At 35.6% G+C, this 20,406-nt stretch overlaps 1 protein-coding gene across 1 annotated transcript; it reads right to left on the bottom strand.

Annotated features, from left to right (window-relative positions):
• Positions 1-145: 145 nt before the first annotated feature.
• LRRC39 (leucine rich repeat containing 39) lies at positions 146-20,406 on the bottom strand. The gene is made up of 9 exons (XM_060026251.1): positions 20,059-20,406; positions 14,693-14,880; positions 11,125-11,230; positions 9,797-9,953; positions 9,092-9,228; positions 5,854-5,999; positions 4,785-4,937; positions 3,706-3,842; positions 146-282 (listed from the first exon to the last, which is right to left on the bottom strand). Exons 2-9 carry the CDS (start codon positions 14,803-14,805, stop codon positions 227-229), a joined length of 1,005 nt encoding a protein of 334 aa, XP_059882234.1. The 5' UTR covers positions 14,806-14,880; positions 20,059-20,406; the 3' UTR covers positions 146-226.

Genomic DNA, 20,406 nt, shown 5'->3' on the forward strand with positions numbered 1-20,406 from the left:
TGGAAAAGAAATTTTGAACAACATCTGTCTTCCACCAAAAAAAAATTTTTAATTGTATTTTTATATTCATGAAAATATAATTTAAATAGCAGATAATATGAACTTTAAAAAATGTGGCCTCGTTGAACTTTGGTAATGGCTTTGTTTTTTACTTTAGAAGTCCAAACATTAGAGAATTCACCAAATTCCCAAAGTAATCCTCTTCAGCAGGGCATCTTGAATTATATTATCCATCAGCATTTATAGAGTTTGGTAAAGTAGTAGAGCAGTTGACTTGGTTACCTGAAACACACATAACATGTCAACATGTAACTAGCACATTAACTTTCTATATGCATTAATTTTGGAAATTTACTTTCTTTTGGTTTTATTTAATACTTTTTATTTTTCAAGTTCAAGATGTAATAATCAATTGTCAGTTTATAACAAGGACCAATCTGAGAAGTTGGTTTATGTATGGATTTTTTGTCCAGGCAGATCTAGAAAGAATAATTAATTGTGATTATTTGTTTCTACTGCAAACAAATTCAGAGATGTTCACAATCAATTAATGAATTCACCTTCAGATTTCAAGAGCCATACCTGTGTTTAAATATTATCAGAATTTGTCCATGACAGACACCAAAACTAAAAATATATATATATATATATATATATATATATATATATATATATATATATATATATATATATATAATTTTTTTTTTTTTTTTTTTTTTTTTTTTGCGGTACGCGGGCCTCTCACTGTTGTGGGCTCTCCCGCTGCGGAGCACAGGCTCCAGACGCACAGGCTCAGTGGCCATGGCTCAGGGGCCCAGCCGCTCCACGGCATGTGGGATCTTCCTGGACTGGGGCATGAACCCGTGTCCCCTGCATCAGCAGGCAGACTCAACCACTGTGCCACCAGGGAAGCCCCTAAAAAGATATTTTCAAGGAAAAAAACTATTTCACTTCATTTTTTAAATTAATTATCTAGTGAGAACTTCTAAAAAGATACTTGTAAGCCTAATTCACAAATTAAATTGAAATTTGCAAATAACTTCTGAAGTTAATTAGGTGTCATATCTTTTTTTTTTTTTTAAGTGTCATATCTTTTAAAAGGTCATTTTTACATATACAAGAACAAATATATTCTCTCCTGTTTGGGAAAATAATTTGGAATAAAGTAGAAATTAGATAGTGATACCAAAAACCTCACTTTCGGGCCTCATTTAGCTCATAAGCAGTTTCTATGCACAAGAAAACATTAAACCAAACATATGGTAAGACTGTTAGTCTTTTCCTCATCTTATCCTTGGTTTATTTCTGCCTTATTTGTAAAACTTATCTTAATCATTGTACATTTGCCAAGACAAAGATACAGAATTACTGATTGTAGATATTTATAATGATATTCTTAGGTAACTATTATTTGTAGGTCTATGATTACCTTAATTATAAATTAGAAGTCTAGCTCATTTTTAGTTTCTGACCTTTCTACTTTAATCTTACATGTCTTATGAGACTGCCTAGGTTCAAATCCCAACCCTACTACTTGATCTCTTTGTGCCTCAATTCCCCACTTAAAATGGGCGTGATGAAGACAATAATAATACCTCACAAGGTTGTTATGAGCATTAAATGAAATAACACATTAAAATGCTTAGAACAGTTCTAAGTACAGAGTAAGTACTCAATAAATATTAACCGTTTTTAATAGTAGTAATTCATAACAATATTTTTAATGAAATAGGCAGACTTGGTTTTATTATCTGTTTAAGTTGTAACCTTTTTTCTCTTGTTATAAGTTCTGTGTCAAATATTATTAAAATAAGGTAGTTTGTTTAAATTAGCTACTCATGCCCCCAACTCAAGAGAACATAAATGAAGATAATAATACGTCGTTCAATAATTAACCTGATTTTACTCAGGCAATGCTAATTTGTGTTATACAGTCTGTTTTGCTTCATTCAACAATTTATGCCCAGAAATAAAAGCTATGCTACAACAGGCATTATCTCTGTTATATTTCATAAAACATACACACACACACAATTATACTGATAGAGTCCTGTGGCCCAATGAATGTTTCTGACAATGATACCAAGTCCTCTATGGGAAGATAAGGTTGTTCTTCAACATGCCAGCTGTACCAAGATTATTGTTTTCCCCAACCTTGCTTATTTCCCTTAAGATTACATGAGACAGTGAATACATGGGATATGCATTATAGCTGTTTCTCGACCTGCAGAATTTGCAGGTTCAGCAAACTCCTTGAACTTTAGATTGATCTACACAACTACCTCTTCCTGCATGTCCCACAGATATATCAAATTTACTGTTAAAACTGAAGCTCATGTTCTACTTCTACCACCAAACCAGCTTCTATATTTCATTTCCCCATCTCAGCACCACCATTCATCCAGTTGCTCTAACCAAAAACAGATTCATCCTGGACTCCTCCCTCTTCTCATCTTCAGTCATCAATTCTGTCTCCTACTTGGCTTTTATATATTTATACTGTAATTTTCAAACCTAGGCCCCAAACTATTACAGCTTTTTTACATATCTTCCTCCAGTCTAACCTCCATGTTACTGTTTCTGTGACCTTGCTACAACAGATCTAATGACCTCTATTGGATGTTGGTAAAAATATTTTCTCCAGCTGAAAATACTCTTTCTTTGCTCAGATTCTACCTGTTCTTCAAAGTAACTATTTGAAGAGGTAACTAAACTCTACCTTTTAACTCAAAAATTCTTCACATTTTAGTGAATTATAAAACCATGTTTTCCATTACTATACTATTTATTTTTTTTATAAAGCTGTTTTTTTAAAATTTATATTTTATTTATTTTTGGCTGTGTTGGATCTTCGTTGCTACACACAGGCTTTCTCTAGTTGCAGTGAGCGGGGGTTACTCTTCCTTGCGGTACACATGCTTCTCATTGAGATGGCTTTGCAGCATGTGGGATATTCCTGGACCAGGGATCGAACCCATGTCCCCTGCATTGGCAGGCGGATTCTTAACCACTGTACCACCAGGGAAGTCCTATTATATTTTTTATTAACAGAGAGTTATGCTGTTTGTCCTCTTCCCCTAATCTTGGGTTAAGTTAAAGTCATTCCTTCCTTAGTTAAAAAAACAACAAAAAAGAGGTTTTAATTCTAAATTATCAGAGATAAAAGTGATTGAAGCCTATATATCAAAAACTCACATTTTAACTGTTGGCTAAAATCTATGTTCTCTTGATATTTTTCATTCCTAGGCACAGTAGCAAAATAGTTTTCATTCCTAGTCAAAATATTTCTTTTTGCTATTTGTGGATTATTGTAGACAAAGAGGAAATGGCAGGGAAGGTAGTGTTCATGAGTAAACTGACATGACAAACTGATAGAATGAGGTAATGAAGCTTTAAGAATTACATCTTCATTCACTTGGTCGTGCTTCAAGTGCTTGACCAAAGAAGTTTATTTCCTGACTCTACTTGAAAGATTTTCAGTATCTTTACAACCTTTCTCTCCAAGCCTTTATCAAAATCGTGAACAGATTAGAATTTCACTTTATTTTGCTTCAACAATGTTAACGAAGAGACCAGAATTTGACAAAAGGTAAGATGGAACGAAAAGTCTATAAAGGAATTTATATATATATATATATATATATATATATATGCGTTCCTCTATTAAAAAGAATTCTTAACCTGTGTTATGTACAAATCTCATACCTGCTCTCCGTGACTCCTGTATGTACGTGTGCATAAACTGAAGGCCGAATAATTCCCTTTCCTCTTCCTCATCTGTGTTTTCTCCAGGAGGAAGTGTTACTTCCAATTTCAGTGGGTTGTCTCGGAAGTTGACAAACCTAGCAGTTCACCAAAAAACAGTATTTTTATAGGTGCCATAGAAGTGTACATTTATTTTCCTGGAGAAAGATCAAGTGGTAATATACTAAATTACTCTTTTTTTTTTTAACTGGTTTCAGTAACTGAACATCTTGGTGAGATGTGATATATCCCAAGAATCTTTAAATTTCTTGCCTAGAAGAAAAAAATATTAGCTTTAGACAACTTATTTTCCAAGCTTGTAAAAGCAACTATTAGTCCATAGCATATGTGTAATGTGGTACACTTTAACTTCCAAGAGCAACCCTAATGCATCTCAAATATACAGTTAATGCTATGAACTTAAATTTTCTGCATATTTTATAAAGCATGTCTTATTTATCATTGTATCGTCACCATCTAGTACAAGGCTTAGTAGTTGCTGAATAAGTAAATGAATGATTTTGTTATGAAAGTTGTGGGATTTGGTGTGAATTCTCACATCTTATGCTCACTGTCAGCAAATTAAGTTTTGGAAGTTATTTGAGGGAGTTCTGTTAGTAATTAACTTAGTAAAAAGTTATATTTACCTCTAACGTAATTGCCTTGTCCATTTGTAGTTATTTAGGAGGAAAATAATCACTATTCTTATGGTTTTGGTTTATCGTGGATAAAACTGTATCGTGGATAAAGTTTGTTAGCAGTTATAGAGATGATTTTCAGGAAAATGTCACCAACACAGGGCATTCCTTAAAGCTGATAAATCCCAGTACAGCTTTAGTTTCAAGGATTCTTTCTTGAATAATTTAGACCAGTATTATATTTATCCTCTTTATAAATTATAGAATTTCAAGGTTGGAAAAGATTTTTAAATGTATTCATTTATGTGAATGAGAACTCAAATCTGTTAATAACAATTTCTTTATATTACTTTGTTCTGCAGCCAGAAAGGAACATGTCAGTTCTGTGTCTACAACTTTTACCTTAGATTGGTCATCTCTTCCATGCACACTGGAATATCTTTCAGTTTATTGTTGCTGAGAACAAGAGTACCCAGATTTTTCATATTGCTGATTGTTTCTGGCAAGCATGTTATTTTATTCCGTTGGAGCCATAATGTGTGTAGACTTTGCATTCTGAAGAATTAAGAGGTTCCTGTGATTAATCACATACAATATGAAAACCCTGGTTCTTATTAACCCAAAATATTTTTAAATGTCATCTTGTATAACATCTCCTTTAACCAGTATACATATTGAGTTAACTGACTTCACATTACCTGATTTTAGGGAAACTATAACAAGGGAGTTAATCTCTATCTACTGTATAGTTCTCATCATGTAGTGGTAGAAATTAAATCAATGTATTCTAGAATTCTTCACTATTCTCATAGGATTTCTTGCAGAAGACCTGCTAAAAGGCTATCTAATCTGAATTAGAGTCTTAAGAGGAAACTCAGAAATTATTAATATGCCCATTTAGGGCAAGGCAAGTATGCATAATGGTTAACAGCATGGACTCTGGGGCCAGGGTGCCTGGGTTCAAATCCTAACTGGCACACTTACTAACTGTGATCTTGAGCAATTTACTATCATCTCTACATTAGTTTCCTCAATGTTTTTAAAGCGCACAGAAGTGCCTGGCATGCACTAAGCAATGTTGTTATTGCTGTGGCCTATTGTCAATTTGTTCAAGTCAGATAGCCAGTTTTTCTCTCCCAAACCCGCCCCCCCCCTTTTCTTTTTTTGGCTGTACCACGTGGCTTGTGGGATCTTAGTGCCCTGACCAAGGATCAAACCCAACCCTCTGCAGTGGAAGCGCTGAGTCCTAACCACTGGACCACCAGGGAATTCCTCAAAACCCTTTTTTTTTTTTTTTTTAATTTGGGTACATGAATATATTCTGTTAAAAAGTAGCATACATTATTTGGAACTAAATGGATCTATTGTGATTGATTATGCTTGGGGTCCCCTGTGTTTTGTTTATTCTTTCTTATTTATCATAGAGAGCTTCAACACGTCTCTTGGTAGCAAAAAAAGTTATTTATGTTACCTTTCTACAGTATCAGGAAGTTGTTCAAGTCTGTTGCTTCCCATATCAAGCCACTCAAGGGCAGGCATGTTCAACACAGCAGGAGGGATTGTAGTAAAGTGGTTCATACTCAGATCAAGGTGAGTAAGCTTTAACAAGTTGCTGAGCTGAAGAGGAAGGCAAGGTTTTTCAAAATAAATGTCAACAACGTATACTACTAGAACACCCACAATGGTAAAGGAGATATATCACATCAAGGATTGTCTACATGATCCTTGCACTTTATTTAGTCACAGCAGTCCACAACAAATTTGAGATAACAATAATGCTAAATAACCTCCAGATAAATGAAAAACTCTCTCATAGAAAGTTCATCTATTCAAAGAAAGCTTATCTTCCAAAATAACCAAGCTCCAGGGTTTATAGCACCTGCCTGGCAGAAGCTTTTTTTTTTCTTTCTGGGAGTAAATATATGTTATGTTTTCCTTTTATCTAGTAGTTGAGATTTTCTTGGGAAAACCCAAACTTCAGAATAATAATTACTTTTGTTAACCCCCTTTCTTTGTGCCTGATGCTTTTTTTTTTTTTTTTTTTTGCGGTACGCGGGCCTCTCACTGTTGTGGCCTCTCCCATTGCAGACCACAGGCTCCGGACGCACAGGTTCAGCGGTCATGGCTCACGGGCCCAGCCGCTCCGCAGCATGTAGGATCTTCCTGGACCGGGGCACGAACCCATGTCCCCTGCATCGGCAGGCGGACTCTCAACCACTGCGCCACCAGGGAAGCCCGTGCCTGATGCTTTACATAACGTTATCTCAGTCATAGAATTTACTGTTTGGTAATTCTATTTTTTAAATGAAAACATCAATAAAACATTTATTAAGACTATATAACAACACCAGTGTGCTCAGCTTAAGAAAACAAATATATCAATATGACTGCCCTCAATGGACTTCTTCCTTCTTCCTCTTTGAAGATAACTCTATCCGGAATTTGGTATCTATTATTCCCATGCATTTTTTAAATGTTTTTATTACTATACATAAATACATGTTTTCTATATAGTTCTCTCTATATATTACTATTATGTGTATTTTTCACAAACAAAATTATCTTTATATGTTTTTGAATTTTATTTAAAGATGATGATACTGTACTTATCTTTCTCTAACTTTTCTTTTTTTTTTTTTTTTTTTTTTTGCGGTACACGGGCCTCTCACTGTTGTGGCCTCTCCCGCCGCGGAGCACAGGCTCCGGACGCACAGGCTCAGCGGCCATGGCTCACGGGCCCAGCCGCTCCGCGGCATGCGGGATCTTCCCGGACCGGGGCACGAACCCATGTCCCCTGCATCGGCAGGCAGACTCTCAACCACTGCGCCACCAGGGAAGCCCCTTATCTTTCTTTAACTTGCTTTTTTCTCTCAATCTCAGTCTTTATATGTATTCACATTGAGGCATATAGCTCTAGTTTATTCATCAACTTTACAAGGTGAGTACCTTTTTTCCCTTTTATGGACAAAATGGTTTAGAGAAGCCATGTGACTAGAAATGATGGAGCTATGATGTGCACTCAAGTTTTCGTGGACCTAAAGCTGCAAAATTTCTAAATTTCTCTTTGTAGTGAAAATTTCAAAATGTAAGAATTTAGTTAACTTTTACAAAAGACTCTCCATTTAGCTAGGCAAGTTCTATGTTTTATTTCTATCTCAGGGCACATTCAGATTCATTCCACAACTTTAACACCTCAAAAAATGCACAAATACAGCGTTTTATGGGTAATGCAAAAAAGAAGTTTTCCATTTAGTAGGTGATATTTCTCTAGCTTTATAATTCGTCATGAATGAAACACTTTTCAAAACTTGTCATCAGACTTTTAAAATTTTCAAATGAGTCAGAATAGTGTATAAAAAGATTGTTTTTACATTAGCATAAATTTGTTTGTGTGTTACAGTGTGTGCAATTTAATGGCTGAGAGTTAAATCTCCTGTTGCAGATTTCTCAGTGGGACTAGAACTCTTTGGTTTTAAAAGCTTGAAGAAAGATATTAAAACCATTATAATCTAAGTCTTAATTTTGCATATGTGAAAATTGAGACCTAGTTATGTAAAGTGGTGTGTTCAAGGCCTCACAGCTACTTAAAGGCCACACTTGGAAATAATTCCAGGCTCAAGATCTCAGTTCACTATTTGTTCCTGTAAAACGTATTTCTTTAAGTAGAGACATTAAGGTAAAGACAGGTTAAGAGACATGCCCAAATTCACATAGCTTTTTAGTGACAGAACCAAAGCTAGAAACAAAATCACAATAATTAAAAATTAGAAATAAAATGTTTATTGGCCCTCTTTTAGGTATAAAGAAATTGTCCCTGTGATCATGATTTTCATCATAATCAAGTGTATACATTTCACTAAACTGAACTATTATAAGATCAGATGGATATACCTATAGAAACTATGTTTTACTTGCAAGAGCAACAATAATGGGTGCATGTTTACTGGTTTGGGGAGGAAAGTGACATTCTTACCAAGATAAAGTGGGAAAGGGGAATAGTCTTTTATTTTGAGTTTTATTATTTTTCTTAACTTTTATCTTGCAAAATCATTGTTTTCAAGGCAAAGCACCAAGGAAATTTCCTTTGCTGATTCTAAGAGCCTTAAATATGCTTGAAAAATGATAGGAATGTCTATATCTCTATGATCAGTTTGGTCTTACCAAGAACAAGATATACCAAATCAAAGTCTGAGGGCTTTCCAAGCCCACTGCCTTGCTTTACTTGGTAGAGCCTAGGAAGCTAGCAGACACTTTTCCTAAACTGAAGAATTCATGTCTTTTTACTTTACCTCTATCTCAAAAGCTGATCACCTATAAAAACTAACTAATAAACAAAAGAGTTTTTCTGTCACCACATTGTGCTTTATGATAATCATTTATTCATTCAATAGGCATTAAGTAACATCTACAACCTAGGCTGTACCTTCAATTCTGGGAAGTGAAATAAATAAGATTCTCACTCTGGCCTTCAAGGAGATCACTAATGATGTCAGTACTGTAACAATAATAGAAATAGCTTTTTATGCTAAATAAATCTTTCTCTAGTTAAAAACATGCTTTATAATAATAGGAAATGGTTTTCACTAAACATTTTCTGAAATAAAATTTATAGCATTTTCCCATTAGTGTTATTTTTAATGATCACGCAGTGGAGAGGTAAACCACCAGTAGAAGGAAAATAAAATCATAAGTATTTATATCATTCTGACCTCTTGTGGAAGATCACATATATCTCTGTTAACAGCAAGTTCAAGTTTCTCCAGTCTGGCACAGTTACTTAGTTCCTTGGGGACAGTTTTGATTTTGTTGTAACTAAGAATCAGTTCCTGAAGTCTAGTGAGCAGTCCTATGGGAAAATAATACACAGTAAAGAGCAGAGGGATATAAAATAATGTTTCCAGTTATTAAGTATTACAGCATAACTTACTTGCCCGTTTCATATTGGCAAATTCACACTTAGGCTCTTCCCTTTTCCCACTGTGTGTCTTGCCTCTTCTTCAGATAAAGAGCTGGTGATTTATCAGTGCTATAGACAAAAATATTTTTTTCATTCTGTTTTATCTATACTATATCCTGACTAGTTTTCCATTTGGGGATTTTTTTTTCCTCATTTAAGGAATTATTTCTAATTTTCTTTCTTGTCTTCAATTTGTTCCCTTCTAGGAGAAATAACCAAACCAACAATATTGTTTCCAGAATCTACACAATATTATTTCCAAAGAGACTTCTCTTGCATTGAAATCTCATCTTGAATCACCTCAGTAAATCCAGAAGCTTGAATCCCCTGGAAGCTTCAGTTTAGACTAGATGTTTAAAAGTTTAAGATTCAGGACTATATAAAGATGAGATCTTTATTCCATGTATCAAAAAAAATTATCAGTGAAAAACACAGGAATAAAAGCAATTTTCCTTACCAATTCCTCGAGGTATGTCTGAAATTGTGTTTCGAGATAAATCTAACACAATAAGGTTCTGGAATCTTCCAATGAACTCAGGAATTTTCACCAAGCCAGTTCTATGAAGTTGCCATTCCTGTAGCTGATTTAGTTTTAGTAGAGAAGAAGGGAGGGTCTAAACTCAAGTAAAAAAAATGAAAGTTACTATATTACTTAAATTATTTTAGTATCATGACATACAGAAATATGACTGTAGAGATACTATTTGATTTGTAAAAGAACTTAGGAATATTTTTTCTTTAATGGGTTATATTTCCAAATACTTTGTGCTACTTCTAAGTTTTAAGAACTTTCCTTTTTTGGCGGGTGCTAAACCTTCAAACCCCAATCATAATAACATAAACAGAAATAACATATTTCAGTCAATATTGCACACACATAGAGCTGTGTTCTAAAGATTCTATTTTATTAGGCTTAACTAGAATACATATGTTACTGAACATGAGAATATGGTGGCTAATTGAAATTATAGAGAAACAAAAAGATCATTCTAATCAATTCAAACTTCTCTTCCCATTCTGTTTTGAAATAGTTTAGTTTTTTTAAGCAGATTTTCTTTTAATTTAAGAATTTTAAAAGTTTCAACTATACTGAACTCTATGCCTTTTCCCTTTCAGCCTAAAGTAGCCAAAAGACAAAATACAGGAGCTAACCCCCTAGCTAAATATACTGATATGTATGAAAACAAACACTGACTCAAGGGATAGAGGTGGCCCTTGTCAAACTTAGAGTAGGCCTAATGTAATTAAGCAACTATGTTTGTGTGTGTGTGAGAGAGAGGGAGAGAGAAAGAGGGAAAGAAAGAAAGAGGAGATAATGTGAATTTGGTTGTGGACCTAAGAAAAAAATTAATATACATTTCCATTTTGTGAAGTTTTAACTGAGCATTTGCTGTTTTTTTTACTTTAAGGCCAAAGCTTTATTTAAAACACCTTCCGCTGCTTTTAGTTGAGCATTTGCTTTGAAAAAGCTACACGATTTTTGTTAAGCAGATGGTCACCTTTTTACAGAAAATGAGAAATTACTTATTAGAAGGATTAGTGGGAGAAATATTACAAATGACTTAAATTTAGGCAGAGTTCAAGCACATTGGTTGAAGTTTTGTAATAAAAAGTTGTGAAGTTACATTAATTTTCAGTTCATGTTGCCCAAATTCATTTGGTACATTATTAAAATTAGAATTCCTAACTATTCCAGACTTAAGCACATAATTTAAGAATCATTCTCTCAACTCGCCCACAAAATGCGAAATATAAAAAATCAAATGTTACTTCTATAAAGCTTACCTTCCATTCCTCATTTTCTATCTTCAAAATGACCCTTCCATCTTCCCTGGTGACCTTTTCTCTTAGCTTGGTTAAGCTCACTCGTTCTTCCCAGATTCGCACTAGCCTAGGAGACCAGGAAATCATTTTAGTTCACAGGTAATGACATAGGTAGCATTCACTTTTGTATGAAAAAGTGACCCATCAAAAACAAGCATTTGGGGGCTTCCCTGGTGGCGCAGTGGTTGAGAGTCCGCCTGCCGATGCAGGGGACACGGATTCCACGGGTTTTTGTTTTGTTTTGTTTTGTTTTGTTTGCGGTACGCGGGCCTCTCACTGTTGTGGCCTCTCCCGTTGCGGAGCACAGGCTCCGGACTCGCAGGCTCAGCGGCCATGGCTCACGGGCCCAGCCGCTTCGCGGCATGTGGGATCTTCCCGGACCAGGGCACGAACCCGTGTCCCCTGCATCGGCAGGCGGACTCTCAACCACTGCGCCACCAGGGAAGCCCGAGGATTTTATTTTAATGAACAGAAAACCAAATAAAAGTATATTTGCTGTCTATATATGTTTGTGTTTGCAAAACATTTCTATGGAGTCTGAGTATTTTGATGCACTGCTTGTCTGAAAGTTAATTAATCTGCTAACAAGTGCACTGTGGCAATGGCTATGTGTGGCCTTCTAGACTGAACAGCTAAGCTTCCAACAGGTGTGGTTAAGTGAGACAAAGTGTATACTGCCATCTATTCAATTACACCACGTTTTATAAAAATAGAACTATTTAAACAGTAGACATAACGATTATTAATTACTTATTACTTACTGAAATATATGTATTTCAGAGCAAGATTTAATGATGGGCAATGAAGTGTGTTATTCCCTAATGTTTAATTTCAATTAAAGAATTCATCAAGCACCCATTATATGCCAAATACTATGCTGGACATTGTGGATACAAAAAGCTCTGTCCTTAATGAGTGAGGCTAACTATTATTAAACAAGTTTATTTCCATCTCTTAAATGATTCATTAATTCTTTCTGGCTCTGTATTACTATGATCTAAGTCCAGAATGTATCACTTAATTTGGTGACCATGGGCAAGACATCTCACCTCTAAGGACCTTGCCGATAAAACATGGGGATTGGATTAAATAATATCTAAGGTCTCTTCTAGCTCTGGTATTCTATAATTCCTACACTGTTTATTTTAAGCTTGATGTTCTTTCAAAGTTTTGAACAGAAATTTTCTACCTCCTCTAAAACCCTTTTATTATAGCCTAAAGACTTTCTCCAATGTTGTTATACCAACTCTTACCCAAGTGCTTGCTTTCTTCAAGGCAGCTTGGCATCCAAAGACAGAACAATTTCTGTTTAAACTTAAGGCTTTTTGAGCTAAATCTTTAGCCTCTTTTAGCTGAGAGAAGAAGCATTAGATCATTTTTACCCCTTGCCTGTTTTGTACAGAGAAAACTTGACGCTGCTGAAATTAAATGATTCTTAACTAGACACATATAACAGGTGAAATTCAAGAGTTTAGAACCAACTTGTGATTTCTGACCACAGTTTTTTAAAAAGTGGATAGGATTTATGAGTACTCGAGTCAATAGAGAACAGAGAACAGACTTGTGGTCGCCAAGGGCGGGGTGGGGTTTGGGATTAGCAGATGCAAACTAGTATATATCGGATGGATAAACAACAAGGTCCTATTGTATAGCACAGGGAACTATATTTAATAGCCTGTGATAAACCATAATGGAAAAAAATATATATATATATACACATATAACTGAGTCACTTTGCTGTACTGTAGAAATTAACACATTGTAAATCAACTATACTTCAATAAAATTTTTTAAAAAATAGTACTTGAGTCAAGTTTGTCATAATTGTATAATATAAACATAATATGTGTCATAAGAGTAGTTTTACACATTTCAGTCTAGGGAAATTTAAGACCTAAGGTGAATATAAGCTTACTGAGTCACATTGCTTAGGTATGAATACAAGTGAATACCAGTTCCACATTTATTAGCCATGTGATCTTTGACAAGTTACCTAGGCCTATCCTTCAGGTTTTCCATCTTTAAAATGGAGAAAATAATATCACCTATGTGTGGCAGAGACTGCTTATCATTCCCCAGTATCTGTTACTCCTCTTCTTCCTCAGTAACAGATCCTCTAAATTTAACTGGGCACAAGACTTCATTTAGCCATCCTCCTTTGCAGTTAGGTATGGGTCATATGAAGCTTTGGCTAGTGAGATGTTAGCAGAAATAGTCATGTGTGCAACTTCCTGCTGGCTAGAATCAAGTACATTGGCCACAGTTGGTGTATCTATGTATTGGGGGCCATGAGGTGACTAAAGTCCATTCCTAAAGGAATGGAGACTGTGCACAGTTGAACAACAAGATAAAAGCCTGAATGTGTGACTCAGTGCAGTGCTGTGCCAGCCCTCTTCTTTGCTGGGAGAATGCCAGTTATTTCTAAGTGTTTACACTTCCTCCAAGTTACCCAAGTCTAAATCTTAATTTGTCTAAACCAATCATACAATCTCATTTCCCTGGAAGGTAATTGGATTAGGGGTGTACTAATGACCCAATTCTGGCCAATGAGAGGTGATGGAGAAGTTTGATGGAGACCTCAGAAAGGTTTTCTCATTCTTAAAGAAGATACAGAAATAAATAATTCCTGCTCTTCTGATAACATAATGATGTCTGGCTGTGATGCCTGGAAGTATACCAGTCATCCTGTGACACTGAGAGAAGCTAACCTGAGGACTAAACTGACACACTGATAAAAAGAAGCTGAGTCTTTAAAACTGTTGAAGCTTTGGAATTGCCTTACCTCAGGACTTCCTTATTGTTTAACCCATTTTTAGTTGAGTTTTCTGTTATTTGCTGACACAAGACCATTTTTCTAAATGAGATATAACTGACATATAACATTATATTAGTTCTAGATGTACAACATAATGGTTTGATATTTGTACATATTGCAAGACTATTTAATGTTTAGAAAGAGACCTAACAAATGATAACTGTAGGGGGCTATGTGGAATCTATGAGGAAAGGGGCTATCCTTGCAAGAGTAGTAGGATAATTTGGAGATATCCAATGAGGAAGGTAGGTTGGTATCAATGAGGCAGAGGAAGTGAGAGCCGAACTACTTAAGTATAGCCCAAATAGAGGAATCAGGTGATCCACAGGGGCCCTGGCTGGAACTCACAGCTATTTAAATAGGTGAGAATCTACCGTACCTTCTACTGCCAGTTGTTGTTTTAGATCCTAGGGAATATAATGTTGAACAAACAATCTCTGAAAAGTAGACTAAATGATACTAATCAAACTTTGATGAAGTTGAACAGACTCCTAGGACAACTACTATTTTCAGTTACAGACACTTGTATTTTTTGTGGCCCCCATCACATGGCCACACTTAATTGTCAGGTGCTTCCTTTAGTTATATTTTGGGTTTTCAGTAAACAGAAACCTCTATCAAATTCAATAATAGGCATTTAATAAATACTATTTTTAATAATAAGGATGTTATGAATTTTTGCTAATTCAAGATAATAAACATGTTATAGCATACTTTTGTCGAAATTCCTTCTCTCGCTTCAGGTCTTCATTGTATTTCTTTATTCTTTTCTCCCAAACTTCCTTTACAGCATTGACAGCCCCAGTACAAACCACATTGTCTGACATGACTCCTCCACATTGTCACAGAGTCACCAACTTCATTTTGAATAGCTGAATCACAGATGCCATCTCAGAAAGGGCCTGATTGTACCAGAGGAAAAAAAAAAAAACAGTAATGTTTCAGAATGTTTACTGAGTACCACAATGATCGTAATAGCTTTTTATTGAACACATTCCATGTTCCCAAAACTATTTTATGCACTTTACATGCCATATTTCACTAAATAATTCTCATATAAATATCATGACATGGGTACTTTTATTGTCTCTAATACACATGAGAAAACCGACCCCTAAAAAAGGTGGGCAATTGGTTAAGGTCTCATCTCTAATAAGTGGCAGAGGGGGGAACTGATGCCAAGTCTACTTCCTTTGTTACTATTAATTCACAATAATTAAAAACTGCAACTGGTTTACGTGTCCAATTATAAGGAAATGTTTAATAATGGATAGACAAGATAAGCAGGTATCTTGGTATATCTGCTTAATCTAAATGCTATATGTACAAGCTGGAATTCAGTTAAGTGGGATATATTGGTATTGTTTTCTCTTGTGTAAAATAAATTGCAAACCGGACTCATCTAACACTGAGGATTGTGATGTGAATCTCAGAAATGAGAGGAAAATAATAATAGGGGAATGGTTATGTAAATTATGGTAGATCTATCTGATGGAATGCTCTTTGTCTTACAAATAATAGTATTGATTTTTCACCAGATTATATTAGTAATAATGAAAATATTTGATTCACAATTAATTTAACTATTTTGTTCAAAATTCAAGAAGTCAAAGATGTCCACAATTACCACTTCTATTCAACATTATACTGGAATGTAATAATGCAAGAAAATTAAATAGAAAGGTATAAAGTTTGGAAAGGAAAAAGTGAAATTTGCAACAGTATAGGAAAAAAGGTACTCTCATGCACTAAAGGTGGCAGTATATATTGTTATATTCTCTATGGAGAGAATTTTAGTGATATCTATCAAACTTACAGAGCCACATTCACACTCATAAGAATATATACTGTAAATATTTTCAACTGTAAAATGACATATTACAAAGTTATTCACTATGGTGTTTTTCATAACAGCAAAAGATTGGAAACAACATACTTTCCACCAATAAATTATAGTACATGCATATCATGGGAAATTATATAGCTCCATAAAGAAGGAAAACCTTTTTTTTTTTTTTTTTTTTTTTTTGCGGTACGTGGGCCTCTCACTGTTGTGGCCTCTCCCGTTGCGGAGCACAGGCTCTGGACGCGCAGGCTCAGCGGCCATGGCTCACGGGCCCAGCCGATCTTCCCGGACCGGGGCACGAACCCGTGTCCCCTGCATCGGCAGGCGGACTCTCAACCACTGCACCACCAGGGAAGCCCTGTAAAGCATTTTATATACTGATATACCATGATCTCCAAAATGTATGACTATGACAGTTTATTGTCCATTCTAATTAATATGGATACTTGGGTCCCAGATTTTTGCTATTATGAGTAATACCGTTTCTAAAATTCCTGTTCTTATCTTCTTGTTGCTCAAGTGGTATTATTCCTATTGTGTATATACCCAGGACTAGAATTGCTAGATCACTGTGTATGTGACTGTTCAAATTTTTAAGATAGAGCCCAATTGTTTTCCAAAATGATTATGCCCATTTATACTCTTACTACAACTGTATAAGTGTCCCCACTGATGTATATCCTCACCAATACACTACTACATAAAATGATATCTCATCATGGTCATCATTTACGCTTTCCTGATTAATAAATGCTCCAGGCTACTAAACAAAGATTGTCCAGTTGAATAAAAGACAAAATCCTGCGTATTGTTTACAAAAGGCACACCTAAAACATATAGAAAAAAATGGAAATACAAAAAAGAAAAAGATCACTCCTAGGTTTATACTCAAGAGAAATGAAAATATATGTTCACACAAAAACTTGTACATGAATGTTGATAGTAGCATTATTCTAAGAGCCCTAAAGTGGAAAACAAATGGCTATTAACTAACGAACGGACAAACAAAATGTGGTGTATCCATACAATGGAATGTTATTCAGGCATAAAAAGGAACAAAGCACTGATACATGCTACATCATGGAGAAATTTTGAGTAAAATTATGCTGATAGAAGCCAGACACAAAATACCACCAATTGTATAATCCCATTTATATGAAATGTCCAGAATAGGCAAATCCATGAAGAAAGAAAATAGATTAGTGATAACCAGGGGCTTTGCAGAGGGGGAAATAGGAGTGATTGCTAAGAGTACGAAGTTTCTTTTTTGAATGATGAAAATCAACTTTTTGAAATAAATCAACCTATGATAAAGCAAAGATTTATGGCTAACAACCAGAATGTAATAAATGTGGTATATCTTGAAAATATAAAAATAAAAGTACTTTTAATAGAATGTGGAAGAAGGAAATGGGGAAGTAGAGGGTAGGAGAGTCAAGAGATACTGTCTATACTTTATGGAACAAGAAATAGAGATTTAAGTTATAAGGCAATCAAAAGAAATTAAAATAGGGATATAACTCTATGGGGGTGCAAGTGAATTTAAGCATCATCTTTCATAATGAAACTCCATAGATAATGTCTAAAGCTGAGAAGACACAGCATAACTGCCTTTGGAAAAAAAAAATGTATTATGGAGATAACCACTGAAAACTAATCCTGAAATAGTTAAAATGGTTACTTCACAACAAAGGAGGCAAGAACATACAACGGAGAAAAGACAGCCTCTTCAATAAGTGGTGCTGGGAAAACTGGACAGCTACATGTAAAATAATGAAATTAGAACACTCCTTAACATCATACACAAAAATAAACTCCAAAAGGATTAAAGACTTAAATGTAAGACCAGACACTATAAAACTCTTAGAGGAAAACATAGGAAAAAACACTCTTTGACATAAACCACAACAAGATCTTTTTTGACCCACCTCCTAGAGTAACAGAAATAAAAACAAAAATAAATAAATGGGACTTAATTGAACTTAAAAGCTTTTGCACAGCAAAGGAAACCATAAACAAGACAAAAAGACAACCCTCAGAATGGGAGAAAATATTTGCAAATGAAACAACAAAGGATTAATCTCCAAAATATACAAGCAGCTCATGGAGCTCAATATCAAAACAACAAACAATACAGTTAAAAAATGGGTGGGGGCTTCCCTGGTGGCGCAGTGGTTGAGAGTCTGCCTGCTGATGCAGGGGACACGGGTTCGTGCCCTGGTCCAGGAAGATCCCACATGCCGCGGAGTGGCTGGGCCCGTGAGCCATGGCTGCTGAGCCTGCGCATCCGGAGCCTGTGCTCCGCAACAGGAGAGGTCACAACCGTGAGAGGCCCGCGTACCGCAAAAAAAAAAAAAAAAAATGGGTGGAAGACCTAAATAGACATTTCACCAAGCAAGACATACAGATGGCCAAGAGGCACATGAAAAGATACTTAACATCACTATTAGAGAAATGCAAATCAAAACTACAATGAAGTATCACCTTACACCAGTCTGAATGGCCATTATCAAAAAATCTAGAAACAATAAATGCTGGGAAGGGTGTGGTGAAAAGGGAACCCTCCTGCACTGTTTGTGGGAATGTAAATCGATACAGCCATTGTGCAGAACAGTATGGAGGTTCCTTAAAAAACTAAAAATAGAACTACCACATGACCCAGCAATCCCACTACCGGGCATATACCCTGAGAAAACCATAATTCAAAAAGAAACATGTACCACAATGTTCATTGCAGCACTATTTACAATAGCCAGGACATGGAAGCAACCTAAGAGTCTGTCGACAGATGAATGGATAAAGAAGATGTAGCACATATATACAATGGAATATTATTCAGCCATAAAATGAAACGAAATTGAGGTATTTGTAGTGAGGTGGATGGACTTAGAGTTTGTCATACAGAGTGAAGTAAGTCAGAAAGAGAAAAACAAATACCGTATGCTAACACATATATATGGAATTAAAAAAAAAAAAAGGTACTGATGAACCTAGGGGCAGGACAGGAATAAAGAGGCAGACATAGAAAATGGACTTGAGGACATGCAGTGGGAGGGTAAAGCTGGTGCGAAGTGAGTAGCATCGACATATATACACTACTGAATGTAAAATAGTTGGCTGGTGGGAAGCAGCAGCATAGCACAGGGAGATCGGCTCTGTGCTCTGCGATGGCCTAGAGGGGTAGAATAGAGAGGAGGCGACGGAGACTCAAGAGGGATGGGATATGGAGACATGTGTATGCATATGGCTGAGTCGCTTTGTTGTGCAACAGAAACTAACACAGTATTGTGAAGCAATTATACTCCAATAAAGATCTATTTTAAAAAATGGTTACTTCTAGGGTGATAGAAATGGGGTGGATAATATTGCTTTTCATTATTAATCTCTAAATTACTGATTTCTTTAAACTAAAAGTATGCAGTGTGTGTGAGAGAGAAGGACAGAGACAGAGAGTGGGAGAAAAATGTGTTGGTATTACAGAGGGAAAAAGTTTAATGTTTCAGGATGAATGTATAAGTGCCAACATGCAGAAAATTATTAGGAGGAGGTCCTTATTTTAAGCAATGCATGTGGAATTTAAACAGGAACAGATCTGCAAGATCTTTTTGCCATCAAGAAACCTTGGGATATTTATGCTAATAATCCAACCCCCTGTCCAGTTACCATTTATTATCTCAGATGTAAGCAGGTTTGAAGTAGTTATTTATCAAATAATAAAGTTTAAAATCTCAAGTATCTACATGTAAATGTTTATTTTACTGGACATATATAACTATTCATGTGCTCATTCATGTCCTCGCTTGCCATTAAACTTTGGTCAACCATCTGTTTTTCTGTAATAGCGACCAATGCCCCTTTGAGGAAAACAAGTCAGTAGTGATATGTGTGTCTGCCTTCAGCATGGGATTGTGTTCTCTACCTTGATTACCACAACAGAAAAGCACATCGCGTGGCAGTGAAGTAGGCATGGCTGTGACATGACTCAGGAGTCAGCTTCCCAGAGTCAAAAGAAAACAAAAGAAATACAATCTCAGAAGAAATACTTCTTGACTTCTGGGGAAATCAATCTTCCTGAGGAGGACAACTACATGAATGACTATGAACCTCCAAGAGACTTTTAAATTCAATTCCAATTTTAGTTGTACATTCCAGCAAATACTGACACAGTATAAACATCAACAGCAATTTATTTATATGTCAAGAGTGGGAAAGAATGTTTTTGAAAAATACTTACCACAGTCGGTAGATGCAAACGCTGGCATGCCCAAAGTCAGTGCATCAGCTAGGAGTGGATTGCTGGGAGAATTGTTTTCAGTGTGACTCCGAATGATTAAAACCCTCAGTCAGACTGTAACCAAGTGAAATGTAATGTCAGCCTAGTTCTAATTTTAGCTCATGGTCAAAGCTGAGAATAGCAAAAATCACATGGAGCTTCTGCACAAAGGATCAGCTGATAAAGTATGTGAGTGCATTCCGTACACTGCAAAATGCTGCACTGCAGGTATTATAAAACCATTGGGCGTAACTATTTCTAAGCTCCTGAAAAATAATTCCTATTGAAAGTCCTTCCACTTTTCATGAT

This window comes from Delphinus delphis, chromosome 1 (assembly GCF_949987515.2).
Source record: "Delphinus delphis chromosome 1, mDelDel1.2, whole genome shotgun sequence".
NCBI classification, from domain to species: domain Eukaryota; kingdom Metazoa; phylum Chordata; class Mammalia; order Artiodactyla; family Delphinidae; genus Delphinus; species Delphinus delphis.